Source organism: Capricornis sumatraensis, chromosome 15, assembly GCF_032405125.1.
Source record: "Capricornis sumatraensis isolate serow.1 chromosome 15, serow.2, whole genome shotgun sequence".
Classification (NCBI taxonomy): domain Eukaryota; kingdom Metazoa; phylum Chordata; class Mammalia; order Artiodactyla; family Bovidae; genus Capricornis; species Capricornis sumatraensis.
Window position 1 is genome coordinate 62,546,947 of NC_091083.1, and position 15,062 is coordinate 62,562,008.

A 15,062-nucleotide genomic window follows, 5' to 3' on the forward strand; every position below is an offset into this window, starting at 1 on the left:
ATGATAAAGGTTGTATCTATTTTAGAGACCAGATATAAAATGTGTTAATTATAATGATGACTGTACTTTATAAAAAATGTCTCTAAAATTATGCCATAATGTTTTCTGTTTGGGATCATCAACAAACATTTACTGAACTAGAGTAAAATGTAACCTGGCATATCTGGGCAGCAGCTGCTTTTTATTTTTGAAGCATGATGCATAAAAAGAAAACTATACAATGAAAATGCATACATTTTAAAAATCCATAGCCCTCAATCAGCATTTATAGTTTTTCCTGGCTCACAGTTTTAAAAGCACAGAGATAACTCAAAAATGTTGCCTCATCCATACTTTCAAATGGTATTTGCAACAATGATGTGGAAAGGTAAGGGGCTAATGTGAAATTTGAGATTAACACTGGTCAAAAGTAAATGGGTTTTTAAAAACAGGAAGGAGGAATAGGAAATGATGACTTTTCTTTTTTTTTACAGAAACTTAGAAATAAGACTCATAAATAAGGAAAAAAATTACTAACAATAAAGAAATTTTACCTGATCAATTTTCTTCCCTAAATTCCCAAGGATGGTATTTGCATGCTAATAATAATTAATTAAAACACCTATTCATGCATCTCTATAGAGTTCAAGAGAGGCAACTAAATTATTATCAAATAATCTTATTAAAGATATCTTGTTTCTAATCACTGAAGCCTTCTCTAAAAAAATTAAAATACATAAATTCATTTCAATAAGTTGAATTATGTGATCACAAAATTTCTCTTGATTTGTTGTTCCTTTTATTGAAAAGATATATCCTCATAACATGATACAGAATAACAGCCTAAGAAATTCAGGATAATGCAAACCAGGACAGGATCTATGTTCAAAATAAATATTTGAGATTTTTTTTTTCCTGCCAAGATAAAGGCAATAAGACATGAAAATATACTCAACATCATCAATCATTGGGGAAATGCATAGTAAAACGACAATGAATTATCATTACCAATTAAAAAAATTTTTTTTAATTGACTACACCCTGTGTTGGTGAGGATGTGGAGTAAACAGGAATGCTCATACTTTGCTGGTGGGGATATAAAATGGCACACTCACTTTGGAAAACAACCTGGCAATTTCTTAAGAAGTTAAACACCCATATGTGAGCTAGCTAGTTCACTCTTAGGTACTTACCTCAGGGATATGAAAACATAGGTCTACACAAAGACTTATGCACAAATGCTTACAGCACCTTATAGCATCCTAAAACTGGAAACAAGTCAGTGTCCTTCAGCAGATGGACCACATTGTGCCACATCCATTTGATGGAATACTGCTCAGCAGTAAAAAGGGAAAATGGTGATAAATGCAATGATGTGGATCAAATCTTAAAAGCATTATCCTAAGTGAAAAAAAATCCAGGCAAAAAAATACACAAGTATAACTCCATTTATATAAAACTGCAGAATATGCCAACGCATCTATGGTGACAAGAGCACATTAAGAGATTATCCAGAGACAAGGATGCAAGGAGGACAGAGTAAAAGGGGCCCAAGAAAACTCTTATGGGGTAAAAGAAATGCTTAACGTGACTGTGGTGTGGGTTTCACAAGCACTTTCACAACACCCTAAATTCTGTCTATTGTTCCTTTAAAAGGAAGCTGAGAGGAGAACATTTCAAACCATGGTAATAAGAAGGCAACTGGAGCTCAAAGCATGAGCCAGCTGCGAGCCACAAAGCCTGGTCTTCTCGTGTGCACAGCCGTTTGCATCTTCATTTTTATTTATCTAAGGAATCTGACTCCCGAGGAAGCAGAGGAGGAACCCACCCACCCAGCAGTGGTGGAATGTGGCTTCTATCCTGATGAACTGTGCTCCGCTTTGTTTGAAGGGAAAGAGGCGGCTCCCCAGATTGCAAAGTTCTGTAGAAACCCTCATGGATCTGAAATACTTGCTCATTTACACAGACCAAGAAATTGCTCCAGGATTTCCCAGGAGTTGCATTTCATAACCAGACCCCTGTCTACAGAGGAGGGCAGCTTCTCTTTGGCATATATTGTAACTATTCATAAGGAGCTGGCTATGTTTGTGCAGCTACTCAGGGCTGTTTATGTGCCTCAGAATGTTTACTGTATTCATGTGGATGAAAAAGCCCCAAAGAAGTATAAGACTGCGGTGCAATCCCTGGTTAATTGTTTTGAGAACATTTTTATTTCATCAAAGAGAGAGAAAATGGCTTACACTGGCTTTAGAAGACTGCAGGCAGATATTAACTGTATGAGAGATCTAGTGCATTCCAAATTTCAATGGAACTATGTCATTAATCTCTGTGGACAGGACTTTCCAATCAAAACCAACAAAGAAATCATACACTACATCAGAAGCAAATGGAAAGATAAAAATATCACTCCTGGAGTAATCCAGCCACCAAGCATTAAATCTAAGACAAGTCAGAGCCATCTTGAATTCAGCCCTGAAGGAGACATCTACGTGTCTCCAAATGCAGGATTCAAGGTTGAGCCACCCCATAACTTAACCATTTATTTTGGAAGCGCTTACTATGTACTAACGAGGAAGTTTGTGGAGTTTGTGCTGACTGACGTCCGCGCAAAAGACATGCTCCAGTGGTCCCAAGACATCCACGGCCCAGAGCGACACTACTGGGTGACTCTGAACAGACTGAAAGGTAAGAACAATCCAGCAGAGGGGTGTCTGTGCAGGCCAGCGGCAACAGCAGAAGTGTACCCTTAAAGATTCTACTTCAGCTCTCTGACTAGGCAAACAGCGCTACATATTCTGTAGGACCTCCCACTTGGGTGGCCGTTGGTGGGGGGGGTGGGGTGCAGGGTGTCTCTGCTTTTAGGGGTCTGGGGTTTGCCAGGCTCACTGCTTTGTTCCCTCTCCAGAAGGAAATGCCAGCATTCTGCGTCTCCCCAAATAGAGCCCTTTGAAAATTCTGAGCACAGATCACTGGAAAGTTCTTCCTTTCTTCATTTACTTATTACATACCGCTGAATACCTACTAGTACTATATATCATGCTAGCGGCTCTTTAAGAATGGAAAATATTAAAACTAGCCATTGTGAGTGGGTAGGTAGGTTTTCTGAGAGGCAGAGGGAAATATGATGCTTTCCTTTAAACAGGCTTGTTTGGTCTTTACATAAAGTTGACTGGCTCCAATTGGGGACGTGCCTTCGAGCTTGAATAGCTAAGTGAATAGGTCCAGGAAGACAGTACATATAATGAGTCCAGAAGAAACGGGGTTAGGACCTTTTTAACCACTGAAAATCCTTTCAGATTACCCCAGAGAGCTGTCCTTTGTGCAGACAAGGGCACGCATTCTGAACGAGGTGGGGCTTTCTTTCCACCTGCTCACTGTGAGCCTGCCTGTCTTCTCCCTTAGATGCTCCGGGCTCCACCCCGAACGCTGGCTGGGAAGGAAATATTCGAGCTGTTAAATGGAGAAATAAGGAGGGAACAGTTCACGAAGGCTGTAAAGGTAAAAACAAAACCCAAGGGAGCTCCCTGGTGGCCTAATGGGTTAGGACTCCAGGCTTTTAACTGCTGGGGCCCGGGTTCCATCCTTGGTCTGGAAACAGATTCCACAAGCCAAGCAGCTCAGGAAAACAAAAAACAGAAACAAAACAAAACACACACCACAGGATGCCTTCAAATTTTACAAAAACTGTACAACTGCTGCCTCAGTAACAGTAGGAAAAGGCTAATGGTCATGTATGAGATGATCCAATTAGCATGGTGTCAATTTTTTAAAAAACTTCTAATTACTCTTCAGACAGAAAAGTACACAAATTCTAAGAATCTGAGTCAATAAATTTTCACAAAGTAAACACACAACAGGACTGCAACTTCCAAAGTTTTCAGATAAAAATACATCAGCTATCTGGCTTTCCCCACTTGCTCCTAGAATTCAAACCCAAACATTTATTTAAAATGAGCTCCCTGCCTCCCTGGGTCTATTAGAATAAAACGACTGAAAAACACATGTCTGTGCTCCTTGGTGGGATCAGCCAGCGAGACCCCACACTTCCAACACAGTTCCTGCTGAGAAAAGTCTCTTTGCTTTGCCCTCAGGAGGCTCTCCCCCCAGGAACTGTGGATTCTTTTGCCCCTTTGACCGGTATCCCAGAGGTTTTAGTTACTGGGACAAAACACAGAAGCCAGATAGGGGGTGGAGGAGAGAGTGGTGTCTCTGTTTTGTGAACAGTCTAGAAGAGAATTAGCAGGCTCCAGTGGGGTTCTCAGGCTCATCAGTTTGGGGAGATCACCTCCAGGTTGAAGAGCCAGAACCTGGCTCCTGGGGAGCAATTCGAGCGTACTCTTCTGGGTTGGTTCTCCCCGCCCACCCAGACCTGCGATGTGAAGATGGCAGAGAGGGGCAGACAGTCTCAGGTAGGAAATGATGGATGACAATTCACAACGTGACACGGACGAGTCCAGCAGAAAGATGGCAAGTTCTCTGGAAGGGAAGGGAAAACAGAGCATGCATGACCTCTGTGGGCCCGTAGCTCGTGGTGGACAGAGAATTCACAGAGACTGCAGCAAATCCCTGCGTGAGTCAGCTCTTCACATCACGGGGCCAGAGTGTTGCAGCTCATGACAGGCTAAAATTCTACAGAATTCACCTACAGCAGCCATTAAAGATTTCAGAAATCACTAACAAAAAGAACAGAAGCTTCCCTTCCATCACAAGTTCATAGCTGAAAATAAAAGCCCCTTTCAAAGCAATTGTGGAAATCATGTTTAATCTGAACTTGCAAGAAGCAGAGAGGCCTGAGAGATGACCTTAGAAGTGTGCCACTTGTCCACGTAGACATAAACTGACAGCAAAACGAAGGCAGCTAAATTTCTGTGTTCTCTCTGCAGGCCACTATGTCCAGGACACCTGCGTGTACGGACCGGGAGACTTGCCGTGGATCATTCAATCACCTTCTCTGTTTGCCAACCAATTTGACTCGACCGAGCCTCTTGTGGTCTCCTGCCTGGAGCGGTGGCACAGACTCAGAGTTCTAGGGCAGGCAGAGGGCCCTGTGGAGGCACACTGGCATTTCCAACGGGAGAGCCATTTTAATATGGAATTGAACCGCTGAGTCCAAAGTTATACAGACTGTTTGCTTTCTTATTGGTATCATTCTGTTATCTTGACTTGAAATCAGAGAACATTCAACCAAAAAAGAATGGAAAAATAATTCCTTGACAGAAGTTAGTCCTAAAATGAATTTAGAAACTTGCTACTGACAAAAAGACTCTGCTATTGATGATAAGCCACTTTCACAGTTTAGAGAAAGAAATCACAAGAGAAAAAATAATTCAAATTTCCACTGGTGACTAGATAAGTGACATGGAGGCCTGACTGCCTCACTAAACTGTTAATGGAAATCAATATTCTCCAAACACTTAGATCCAGGCTCAAGTTAGAGTAAGAATGTATCTTGTCTTATAGATACTAATGTGTATGAGATTCTAATAAAGAACAAACTCCCACTGAAAATGAAAATATGCTTCTAGCAGTCCTCTTGGCTAGGAACAATGTAACTTTGTTCTAGAAATCCTAGAAAAACAAGGAAGAGTCTACTTCCTTTGGGTAAAAGGCAATTATGGAGTTGAAACACAACTTCTTACAAAGGCTGCTCCCAGGTTTCTGCGGGCTGGGATGGTCTGTATCTAAGCTGCCTATACCAGTCACAACCACAGGGAGCGCTGGGCATCTGAAATATGGCTGGAGTGACTGGTAAGTGAACCTTAACTTTAAAAACTTTAATTAAATGTAAATAGTCCCATGTAGCTGGCGGTTACCATACAGAACAGCACAGGTCAAAGGCGTGGACAGTCTTACTTCTCTCTACTCAAAGATTCAGGTCTTCCCCAAATCCACGAATCTTTGTTGTTTTGTCAAGGACTTTTTATACACTCTTTCTAAAAGAGCCCACAGAATCATACAGGGCTAGAAACATACAACTATTAAACACCACAACTTAAAACAACTAAAATAAGGAAAAAGTAGGAACCACCGGACAGGACGCTAAAGAAATAAATGTAGAATTCAAGGACAAAGCATACCCTTCAGTGAACTGACACTTCTCAAACACAGAAACTAAATGAGATTCCACTTAAGTCAATGAAAACAGCCCTTGAAAAGCATGGAACTACACAGAAGGAGAAGAGGTTCTGAAAGTAGAGTCTGAAAATCAAACCTAAGCTAACCATAGCACATTAAAATTTCCGTTGAAACAAATATTTCTTCCCCAAAGATACGTGATTCCAGGGAAAGCGCACAACAGAAGGTTAAGACCATCAGAGAATGTGAGCGCCCCAGACAGCCTGCTTACAGGCAGACACGGAGTTGATGGTCACGCTCTGAGTGGTGGTTCAGAAAGCTCAGGTTCACCACAATCATGTCCCCTACATTTTATAACAACTCTTTGCAAGTAAGTGCAAACCCCAGTACACTTTTAAATTAAATTAAATAAAAAATAAAAGAAGCTTACATTGTTTCAAGTTACATAAAAGATAAGCTTTCCTGCATTTCAATGTCAATTCATAGAACACAAGTTCACACAACTGCCCTCAAAAGGCTCAAATGCTGCAATAAATCATTTCTGTAACAGCGAGATAAAAAATAAGAATAATAAGATAACTTAAAGATAGAGACTTCCCTGGTGGTCCAGCGGCTAAGACCCGCCCTTCCAATGCAGGGGGCCTGGGTTCTATCCCCGGTGAGGGAGCTGGATCCTGCATGCTGCACCAAGACCTGGTGCAGCCACATAAATAAATAAAAAACAGCTTAAAGTACAGAGGAATGAAGGGGGCTTCCCTGGTGGCTCAGTTGGTAAAGAATCCCCCTGCAGTGCAGGAGACCTGAGTTCCATTCCTGAGTCGGGAAGATACCCTAGGGAAGGAAACAGCAACCCACTCCAGTATTCTTGCCTGGGAAATCCCACGGACAGAAGATCCTGGCAGGCTACAGTCCATGAGGTTGCAAGGGTCGGACAGGACTAAGCGACTAAACCACCACAGTGGAATGAAGCAGCGTGAGATTTGGCGAAGCACAAGCTGGGTGTTAGTGGGGCATCAGGGCACCTCCCAGGAGGCCAAGACAAAGCCACAGCCTCCATGGACATCAGAACCAGCGGGAAGCTGCTGCGCTCTCTAGCCTGAGCCAGCCTCTGACTGACTGTGTTTATTCGTCATGTTAAAGAACAAAATTAAATCACATGTAAAACAGTCTGAACAATATTTCTAAAGATTGTATCTTAAAGGTGATCGTGAGACAAATAGGGATCTTGAGATAATTTCTCTTAAGTTTCTGGGAACAGAACCTGCTTGTGAACATGTAGAGTCTACTGTTCAATTTTCCTATTGTGTTTTCCTTAAATGTAAAAATTTAAAGCTGCCTGTGCTGTATGCTATGTGATTTCCTAAGGCTTACTATTCATCGAGACCATGAAGATGGCAGAAAGGAAACAACTGAAGGAGGCTGGGCCCGAGAAGCAGAATTCACCACCTCCTTTTGAAGTGCCTCCTTCTTTATTTTCTCCCCTTTCCACTCTGCTCACTCCATGATAAAAACTAAGACAAAACAAAAAACCAGTGTATGAGTATAAATTTTTGTTCCATTTCTGACTTTAAAACATCCACACCCTGCGCTCAGTTGTCACAAAGCCTGACTAAATAAAGTCAGGTCAGCAGGCCAGATGCTACTGCCCACACCTCGACTGATTGATGCTTTCCAACTGTGATGCTGAAGAAGACTCTTTAGGGTACTTTGGACGGCAAGGAGATCAAACCAGTCAATCCTAAAGGAAATCAACCAGGAGTACTCATGGGAAGGACTGAAGCTGAAGCTGAAGATCCAATACTTTGGCCACCTGATGCAAAGAGCTGACTCACTGGACAAGACCTTGATGTTGGGAAAGACTGAGGACAGGAGAAGAGGGTGACAGAGGATGAGATGGTTGGATGGCATCATCGACTCAATGGATATGAGTTTGAGCAAACTCTGGGAGATAGTGAAGGACAGAGAAGCCTGGTGTGCTGCACTCCATGAGGTGGCAAAGAGGCAGACATGACTGAGCGAAGGAACACCATCACTACCACCTTTAACATCCAGGTCAGCTTCTCAAGCTTACCTGTGCATACCAATCCCCCGGGAGGCTCTTGTTAAAATGAAGTTTTTGATTCCACAGGTCTGAGGAGGGGCCTGGGAGTCTGTGTTTCTTAAAAAAACAAAAGCAAAACCCTCCCAGGTGACGTCAGTATTCGCAGGACCATGGCTCATGTTTGGAGTAACAAGCACACCATTTATATTGCAACCCGTGGTTACTCCAATGTGTTTCTTCTTATTACAAGCAGGAACGAACACAGTGGGGAATTCTATTAGTTTTGTGGCTAGTGTTTTGTTTACCATGAAAACAGAAAAGCCTAGCAACTACATCTCTTTGGTCTCCGTTTCCTAAAGTCAAGCGCATGGCGTGTATTTTAGAACACAAAGCCAGGGCAACTTCAAACCCTGGAGTCTCTTCTGGTGAACCAAAAAGCCCAGTGTCCACGGAATTAGAGGGAAAAGTGGAGAAAGTGCACACCCTCAGCATCACTCCTGATACTGTTCTTCTTTTTAAACGTAACATTCTATCATGTTTGTTTACGTGTTTATTCCTTCCTGTTTCCAAGAAAGTGTTCTTGTGCAGAGGAAACACAGTTCTAACCCCTGGACTGCCAGAGAAGTTCTGACACCGTTCTTACGACATTGGTTCCTCTAAATTTCAGACATTATCTAAAACATGAAAAATACTTGCTTTGGATTTCCACACTGTGGCCTTATCTCCCTTCATTCACATTTTCACGACGCACCACAGCTCCTGAAACTGCACCATCATTCCTCCTTTGGGTACTTGGGCAGAAGTGGTTGGTGTTCACCTCTGCTTCTGGGGTGTCCAGCTAGACCGCAATCCCTAGGCTCCTTCAGGTAGGTGTGGTCACATGACTAAGTTCTGGCCAATGGCATGTGAGCAGAAGCAGTAAGTGCTACACCCAGGTCTGGCCCATAAAATACAAGGCTCTCAGTGTTGGCTGCATGAGTGACTGAATGAATGACTCCCACCAAGGGTACCACTGACTGTCCCAGGCTCTAATTTTCTAAACCACAGTGTTATCAGTTGAATTATGCTCCCCCACCCCCAACAAATGTTGAGGTCCTAACCCCTGGGATGTTAGAATGTCACCTCCTGCAGATGCAGTTAGTTAAGACGCAGTCACTACGTGGGCTGGTATTATTACAAAAAGGGGGGAATTGAGACACAAAGACATGCTCCACAGAGGGAAGACTGTGCGGACAGATACAGGCAGAGGCAGCCACGGACAAGCCAGGCAGAGAGGTCTGGAACAGGTCCTCCCCTCACTGTCCTCGGCAAGAACCAGCCCAGCCAACACTGTGACTGCAGACTTCAAGCCTCCAGAAGGGTAAGAAACTAAATGTCTGTTAGGTCACCCAGTCTGCAGCGCCTGGTTATGGGAGCCCTAGCAAACTAATACTAATAGGTTGAGGCAGGTACTCAACCTACCTCTGTGTGCAAAGGCGATTTTTAAGGAGATGACCTAAGTGAAAAGAATAAAATATTGCTCTTCTGACGACAGACTGATTTTTAAGGGAAGCTGGTCCCTAAGGTTGGTTCCTGGGTTATACAGCCAGGGTGCTGTCTTGACTGTGGGCAGTCTCGGCTGCCCTGCAGCCCATTAGGTGGCGGGAGGAGCCAGCACTCCAGTTCTCACCTGGTCTTGGCTGCTGCTTGTGCAGTCCTGATGAGGTCACTTCCCCCTTCCCCCTGCTTCCTCCCCTTCCCTTGAAGCGCTGGACGATGACTTTCAGAAGTTGACTAGCACTTTGTTCCGAGACAACAACAGAATGACTTTACAGTTCCCGAGTGGCACTGCCTTTCCATGAAATAACATCAATGTTTGTGTAGAGCTGTTCTGCAGAGCACACTCCTGTCCTGCTGCAGGTCTGTCACAATGGCTACCACCAAGGACATCCAAGGTCAGCCAGAGAAGAAGACAACTGCACACTGACCTAAGAGATGGTCACCCGCTGTGGGTCAGGGGGAAAAGCCTGATTCCTTTAGATCATTGAGCCTCCCAGCAGAAATCAAAAACAAAGAAAGAAAGAAAAGAAATACGTGGGGGCTCCACACTAATCCTGAAATCCTGACGTAGGGCCTGAGGTTGGGAGTGGGGACTTAAAAAACCACTGTGGTGACTCTATAGTGCGGCCTAGGCTGGGAACCACTGGTTTAGGGGATCGTCTGACTGCTTTAAGATTTCAGCTTAATTTCCCACCTTCTCGTATTTACATTCTTTCAAGCAAGCTTCCAGAGTGCACCTGTGGATGTATCTGACACAGACAATGCCTCACACACTACTTTTTAAAACACACACACACTTGAAGACAGAGAGGTTCCTTTTCTGCTCATGGGGACCCCAGGCCAGCTGAGTTCCCTCTCTTTCACGACGCTTCTCTCACAGGCTCCTTTTTCTTACTTGCTCTTGTTTAATCTTTTCTCTCTGTCCATCTTGCACAGACCTACACATGGTCGCCCCCAGGGCTCTCTGCTGCTACAAAGGCATCAACAGCCCCCGATGACAGCACTGCCCTCCGGCCCCCACCCCGGGGAGCTGCTCCTCAGCCTGGTGCTCCTAGTTTCCACCAGGCAGTCTGACTCACACCCCTGGCTTCTCCCTGCTCCTGAGCAGCCCAGGCAGTGATGGCACCTCGAGCCCCCACCTTCTCAGGCTGCCTGGGCACTTCCTCTCCTGAATACGGCCGCGGCTCGTCCTCTCCCACCTATTGCCACCCCCACAGCGCACCCACCATCACTAACAGCATCTCTCAAACTGCAGGCCTTCCCCTGCCTAATGTACTGTCAGCATCTTAGTATTTTTCTTTAAATCTACCCATTTTTTTTACTTAAATTTACTTGAAACATTCACTTGATCTTGCTAAGTATAAAAATAGTGTGTGTGTGTACATGCTAAGTCATGTATCTGTCTCTTTGCAACCCCATGGACTGCAGCCTGCCGGGTTCCTCTGACCATGGGATTTAGGAAGCATAGAAATGCAGAGAACAAATCTCTGGAGGCCCTGCCTGCCCAAGCTCTGAGCGTAAGGCCCATTCTCCTGGGAGCTCAGTGAGTGTTGGAGATGCATTTAAACCATCCCAGGACCAAATGGAGACCTTCCCTGCAGGGCAGGCATGTGACGGAAGGCACGGGAAACGGGAGCTGCCGTCCTGCCAGGCAATGTCTCGTGAGGATGTTTGGGGGTCCTTCCTGTGGTCCCCGCACCAGCACTCCTACACTGACAGTGATGTCCCAATCTCTGGGAAAGCCTGACTGATGAGAACACGCTCTGCCTCCAAGGCCTAGAACAAATGCCTCCTTCATAAAGCCATTTCTCACCAGCACGGCCAGAAAGTTCTCTGGCCCCTCAACTCCAATAACATCCTTACATCCACTTGGTGACTGGCCTCAAGAAACAAAGAAGGGAATGACAACCCACTCCAGTGTTCTTGCCTGGAGAATCCCCATGGACAGAGGAGCCTGGCAGGGAGTCCACAGGGCTGCAAAGAGTTGGACACAACTTACTGACTAAGCAACAACTCAAGAAATAAAGTAGAATACGATTTTTCATATAACTTGATTCCTGCAGGCCTGCAGTCTCCTTAAGCACAGGGACCGAGTCATCCACATCCCACTTTCCCTGGGAACCCCTGTAACATCATCTTTAATACCAGAGACATAATCAGTACTGGACAATAAATGACACGGATTGATTTGTAAATGCATTCTTTAAATTTCTCTTTTTTTGGTAAAAGCTTAATGAGACAGATTCCAAATTTTGTGATGGGCTTGATCCATAATCACCCCAAAGTAGAAACAACTAGATGCTCCCTGACTTCTTCACCACCCATCACCTTCTGTCTGCCTTTGAGCCTCAAATTAATGAAATCACATTTCAGTGAGTCCTCCTCTGCGTCTGGCTTCTTTGCAGAGAAGTCATTCTGAAACTAAAGTCATCCAGCCTAGCTGGAAGCTGCCCCCAGCTTCCCACTGTTCTGAGGATAAAATCCACAACCCCCTGTGTGGCCACCCAGGCCTACGGAAGGTGACCCCTGCCTAGCCCTGCACCTCACCCACTTCTCCTCTCCTGTGCCCACCCGCCACCACACTTTCTGTTCCTTCAACTAGCAAAATCCTCTGCCACTTCTGAGCTTAGGCTCAAACCTTCCTCAGCAGGCTCCTTCCTGCCCTCAGGTCTTAAATCTGCAGAGGTGCCTCCACTGGCCACTGGGAGGCCTTGTTCCCTCTGGTACCTCAGCCTCTGCGTTTCCTTCCTGGCTGCTGTCACAATCAGCATTACCTTGCTCCGTTACCTGAGTGTCTTTCCAACTGGAAAGTGGGCTCCATGAAGGCAGGGACTGGATCAATCTTACCTACCATGTACCCCATTCCACAGCTGCCAGGATGGGGCTGGCCCATGACAGCTGTTTTATGAAAGCTGCTGAATCAAAGAATAACTCACAACAGGGAGAAACACCATCCTGGGAAGCCTAAGGAAACCCAAGCAGAGCTAATGTGGGTGAAAATGCAGTCAGTGACATTTTGGCATCCATGACATTAAAATAAATGCCAGGTTCTCCACGGACAGGTGGAACACCAAGACACAGAGGTCCCAGGCTGTGCAGCAACCCCGGAGAGCAAAGTCCTCTGTACCCTCTCATGTGAGCTGAGCGGGCACTCTTACATCACGTGCGTCCTCATGGGTGTGAGCGTCTACTGAGGACATGCAACATGCCTGGACAGAACAAGGCAAGGGTGAAGAGACAGACAAGCCCTGTTCCCACTTTCAAACACGTCCCAGCGGAGCACAGGGGATGGCAAGGGCAGTGGAGACAAACTGTGAGCCTGCAGTGACAGACGCACACCGTTACATCCTTGTCCCAGCTCAGGAATGCTCGCTGCCGAGCATGGACCCTAACATGAAGGGGCCTCAGTTGACGGTGAGGGATCAAGATAGGTTCACTAACTGGAATGAATACACCACTGGCATGGATGTGGATACGGGGGAGGCCGTGCACACATGGGGGTAGAGGGCCTGTGAGAAACCCTTTACTTTCCTCTTAATTCTGCTATGCACGTCAAATTGCTCTGAAAGTAAAGTCCTATTTATAAAAAGAAAAAAGAAAATGAGAAAGAAGAAACTGCCATAGTTCAGTGGGAAAAGTACCACACAACCAGCAAGTACATTCTAATGAGATCCGTGGGATAACCAGGCGCCCAGGGAATGGGGAAGGAGGCTGGGCTCACACAGGAAGCAACGGCTCTGAACTAAGGTTCTGGGAGCAGGTCTCTGCCCGCTAGAGGGAATAAAGGCACCAGAGAGGACAGGTGGGCAGGGACACGGCACAAGAGGTGGTCTGAATCTCTACCTCCAAGGATGGGACAGAAGATGGATTCAAAGCAAGGATGGGGATACAAGGGTTTTATGCAGAGAAGCAACTCATGAGATCCATGTCTCAGAAAGAATTGAGAGATGCTGAAATAACACACAGAGGGAGGGAGCCCAAACCATCTGATGACTTCAGCTACTGAGAAGGAACAAATGATGTCAACGACTCACCGTGTGACAAACTTCTGCTTTGATCTCTTTTAGGGCTCGCTCAGAAAACACGCAACCACAGCACCGGAGGAAGCAAAACCTGGAGAGACAATCCAACATGGACAACGACTTAAATAACAACTTAAAGATTATTACTCATGTTATCGATTAATAGTTATTCTGTCTGTACAAAGGCCAAGAACCACAAAGAGAAAAATGGTTATATCTGATTCCCTTAAGAAAAAAAAAATCAATGTGTCCTAAATAAGTAAGTAAGTACAGACCCACACGAGGTATCCCCCACTTTTTGAAAGTTTGCTTTAGGCTACTTCATTCTTTATGAAAGACCTACACTTTCATTTTTTCAAAACCTACATGAGCACCTATTTTTACTAATGGAAAGAAATTAAAAGTGAATTTTTGCTTTTATGAAACAAGGCAAGAAAGTAGAAATTAGCATTCAGTGTTTGTTTTGCAGAGAGCTATTACACAGGTAGCTTGCACTCCAAACTCCTTCCAGCTAACTACATTCAACCATCTCAGCATCAAGCTGCCAATAGCTCTGAATTATGTCTGTGAGCATCAGGCCTTTATCCCTATTTATTTTGTGCATGTGTAAGTAAGGTGTGTCCTAAGGTAACTGCTTCCTCATTTTATAAGAAAAATTCTTATAAAATATTGTACAAATTTAGAGAAAGCTCTACTTTTCAGATAGAGGAGAAACCCATATATTGAAATTAAAACCACAAACAAAGGCCACAGTTCCACTCCCACCTCCATGCAATAATCCTTTGGAAAAAAAACTAACGATAAAAATAAATAAATGCATTTTTAAAAAACTCCACAAAAGTCAAAAGACAGAATAGGAACTCAGGGGGAAAATATTTTAAATATATATGAGACTCAGGTTTTTTTTGGCCACTACATGCAGCATGTGGGATCTCAGTTCCCCAACCAGAAATTGAACCCACATTCCCTGTATTGGAAGCACACAGTCATAACCACTGGACCATCAGGGAAGTCCCAAGCTTCAGAGTTTATGAATATTCAAAATGGTCTTTAAAAGCAAAAATAAACAATACAGAAAAATGGGCAAAGGGCCTTAACACATGGTTGAGAAGAGAAACATAAATGGTCAGAACACATAAACAATGCTTAACCCCCATCTGTGAAAAGAAGAGAAGCGAAAAGCAAAGGAGAAAAAGAAAGATAAAAGCATCTGAATGCAGAGTTCCAAAGAATAGCAAGAAGAGATAAGAAAGCCTTCCTCAGCAATCAATGCAAAGAAATAGAGAAAAACAATAGAATGGGAAAGACTAGAGATCTCTTCAAGAAAATTAGAGATACCAAGGGAACATCTCATGCAAAGATGGGCACAATAAAGGACGGAAATGGTATGGACCTAACAGAAGGAG

The 15,062-nt window shown here is 44.4% G+C and overlaps 2 protein-coding genes across 3 annotated transcripts in view; one reads left to right on the plus strand and one right to left on the minus strand.

Annotated features, from left to right (window-relative positions):
• Positions 1 to 15,062, minus strand: part of RTF2 (replication termination factor 2) — a 46,037-nt gene that overhangs the window by 17,266 nt on the left and 13,709 nt on the right. For both annotated transcript variants that reach the window (XM_068987459.1, XM_068987460.1), the window contains exon 5: positions 13,669 to 13,747. In XM_068987459.1, the coding sequence (XP_068843560.1) occupies positions 13,669 to 13,747 (79 nt within the window). The remainder of the gene's footprint in view (positions 1 to 13,668; positions 13,748 to 15,062) is intronic.
• On the plus strand, positions 1,695 to 5,086 carry LOC138091069 (beta-1,3-galactosyl-O-glycosyl-glycoprotein beta-1,6-N-acetylglucosaminyltransferase 7). The gene is made up of 3 exons (XM_068986722.1): positions 1,695 to 2,664; positions 3,382 to 3,477; positions 4,863 to 5,086. The coding sequence occupies exons 1-3, from the start codon at positions 1,695 to 1,697 to the stop codon at positions 5,084 to 5,086; spliced, it is 1,290 nt and encodes a 429-aa protein (XP_068842823.1).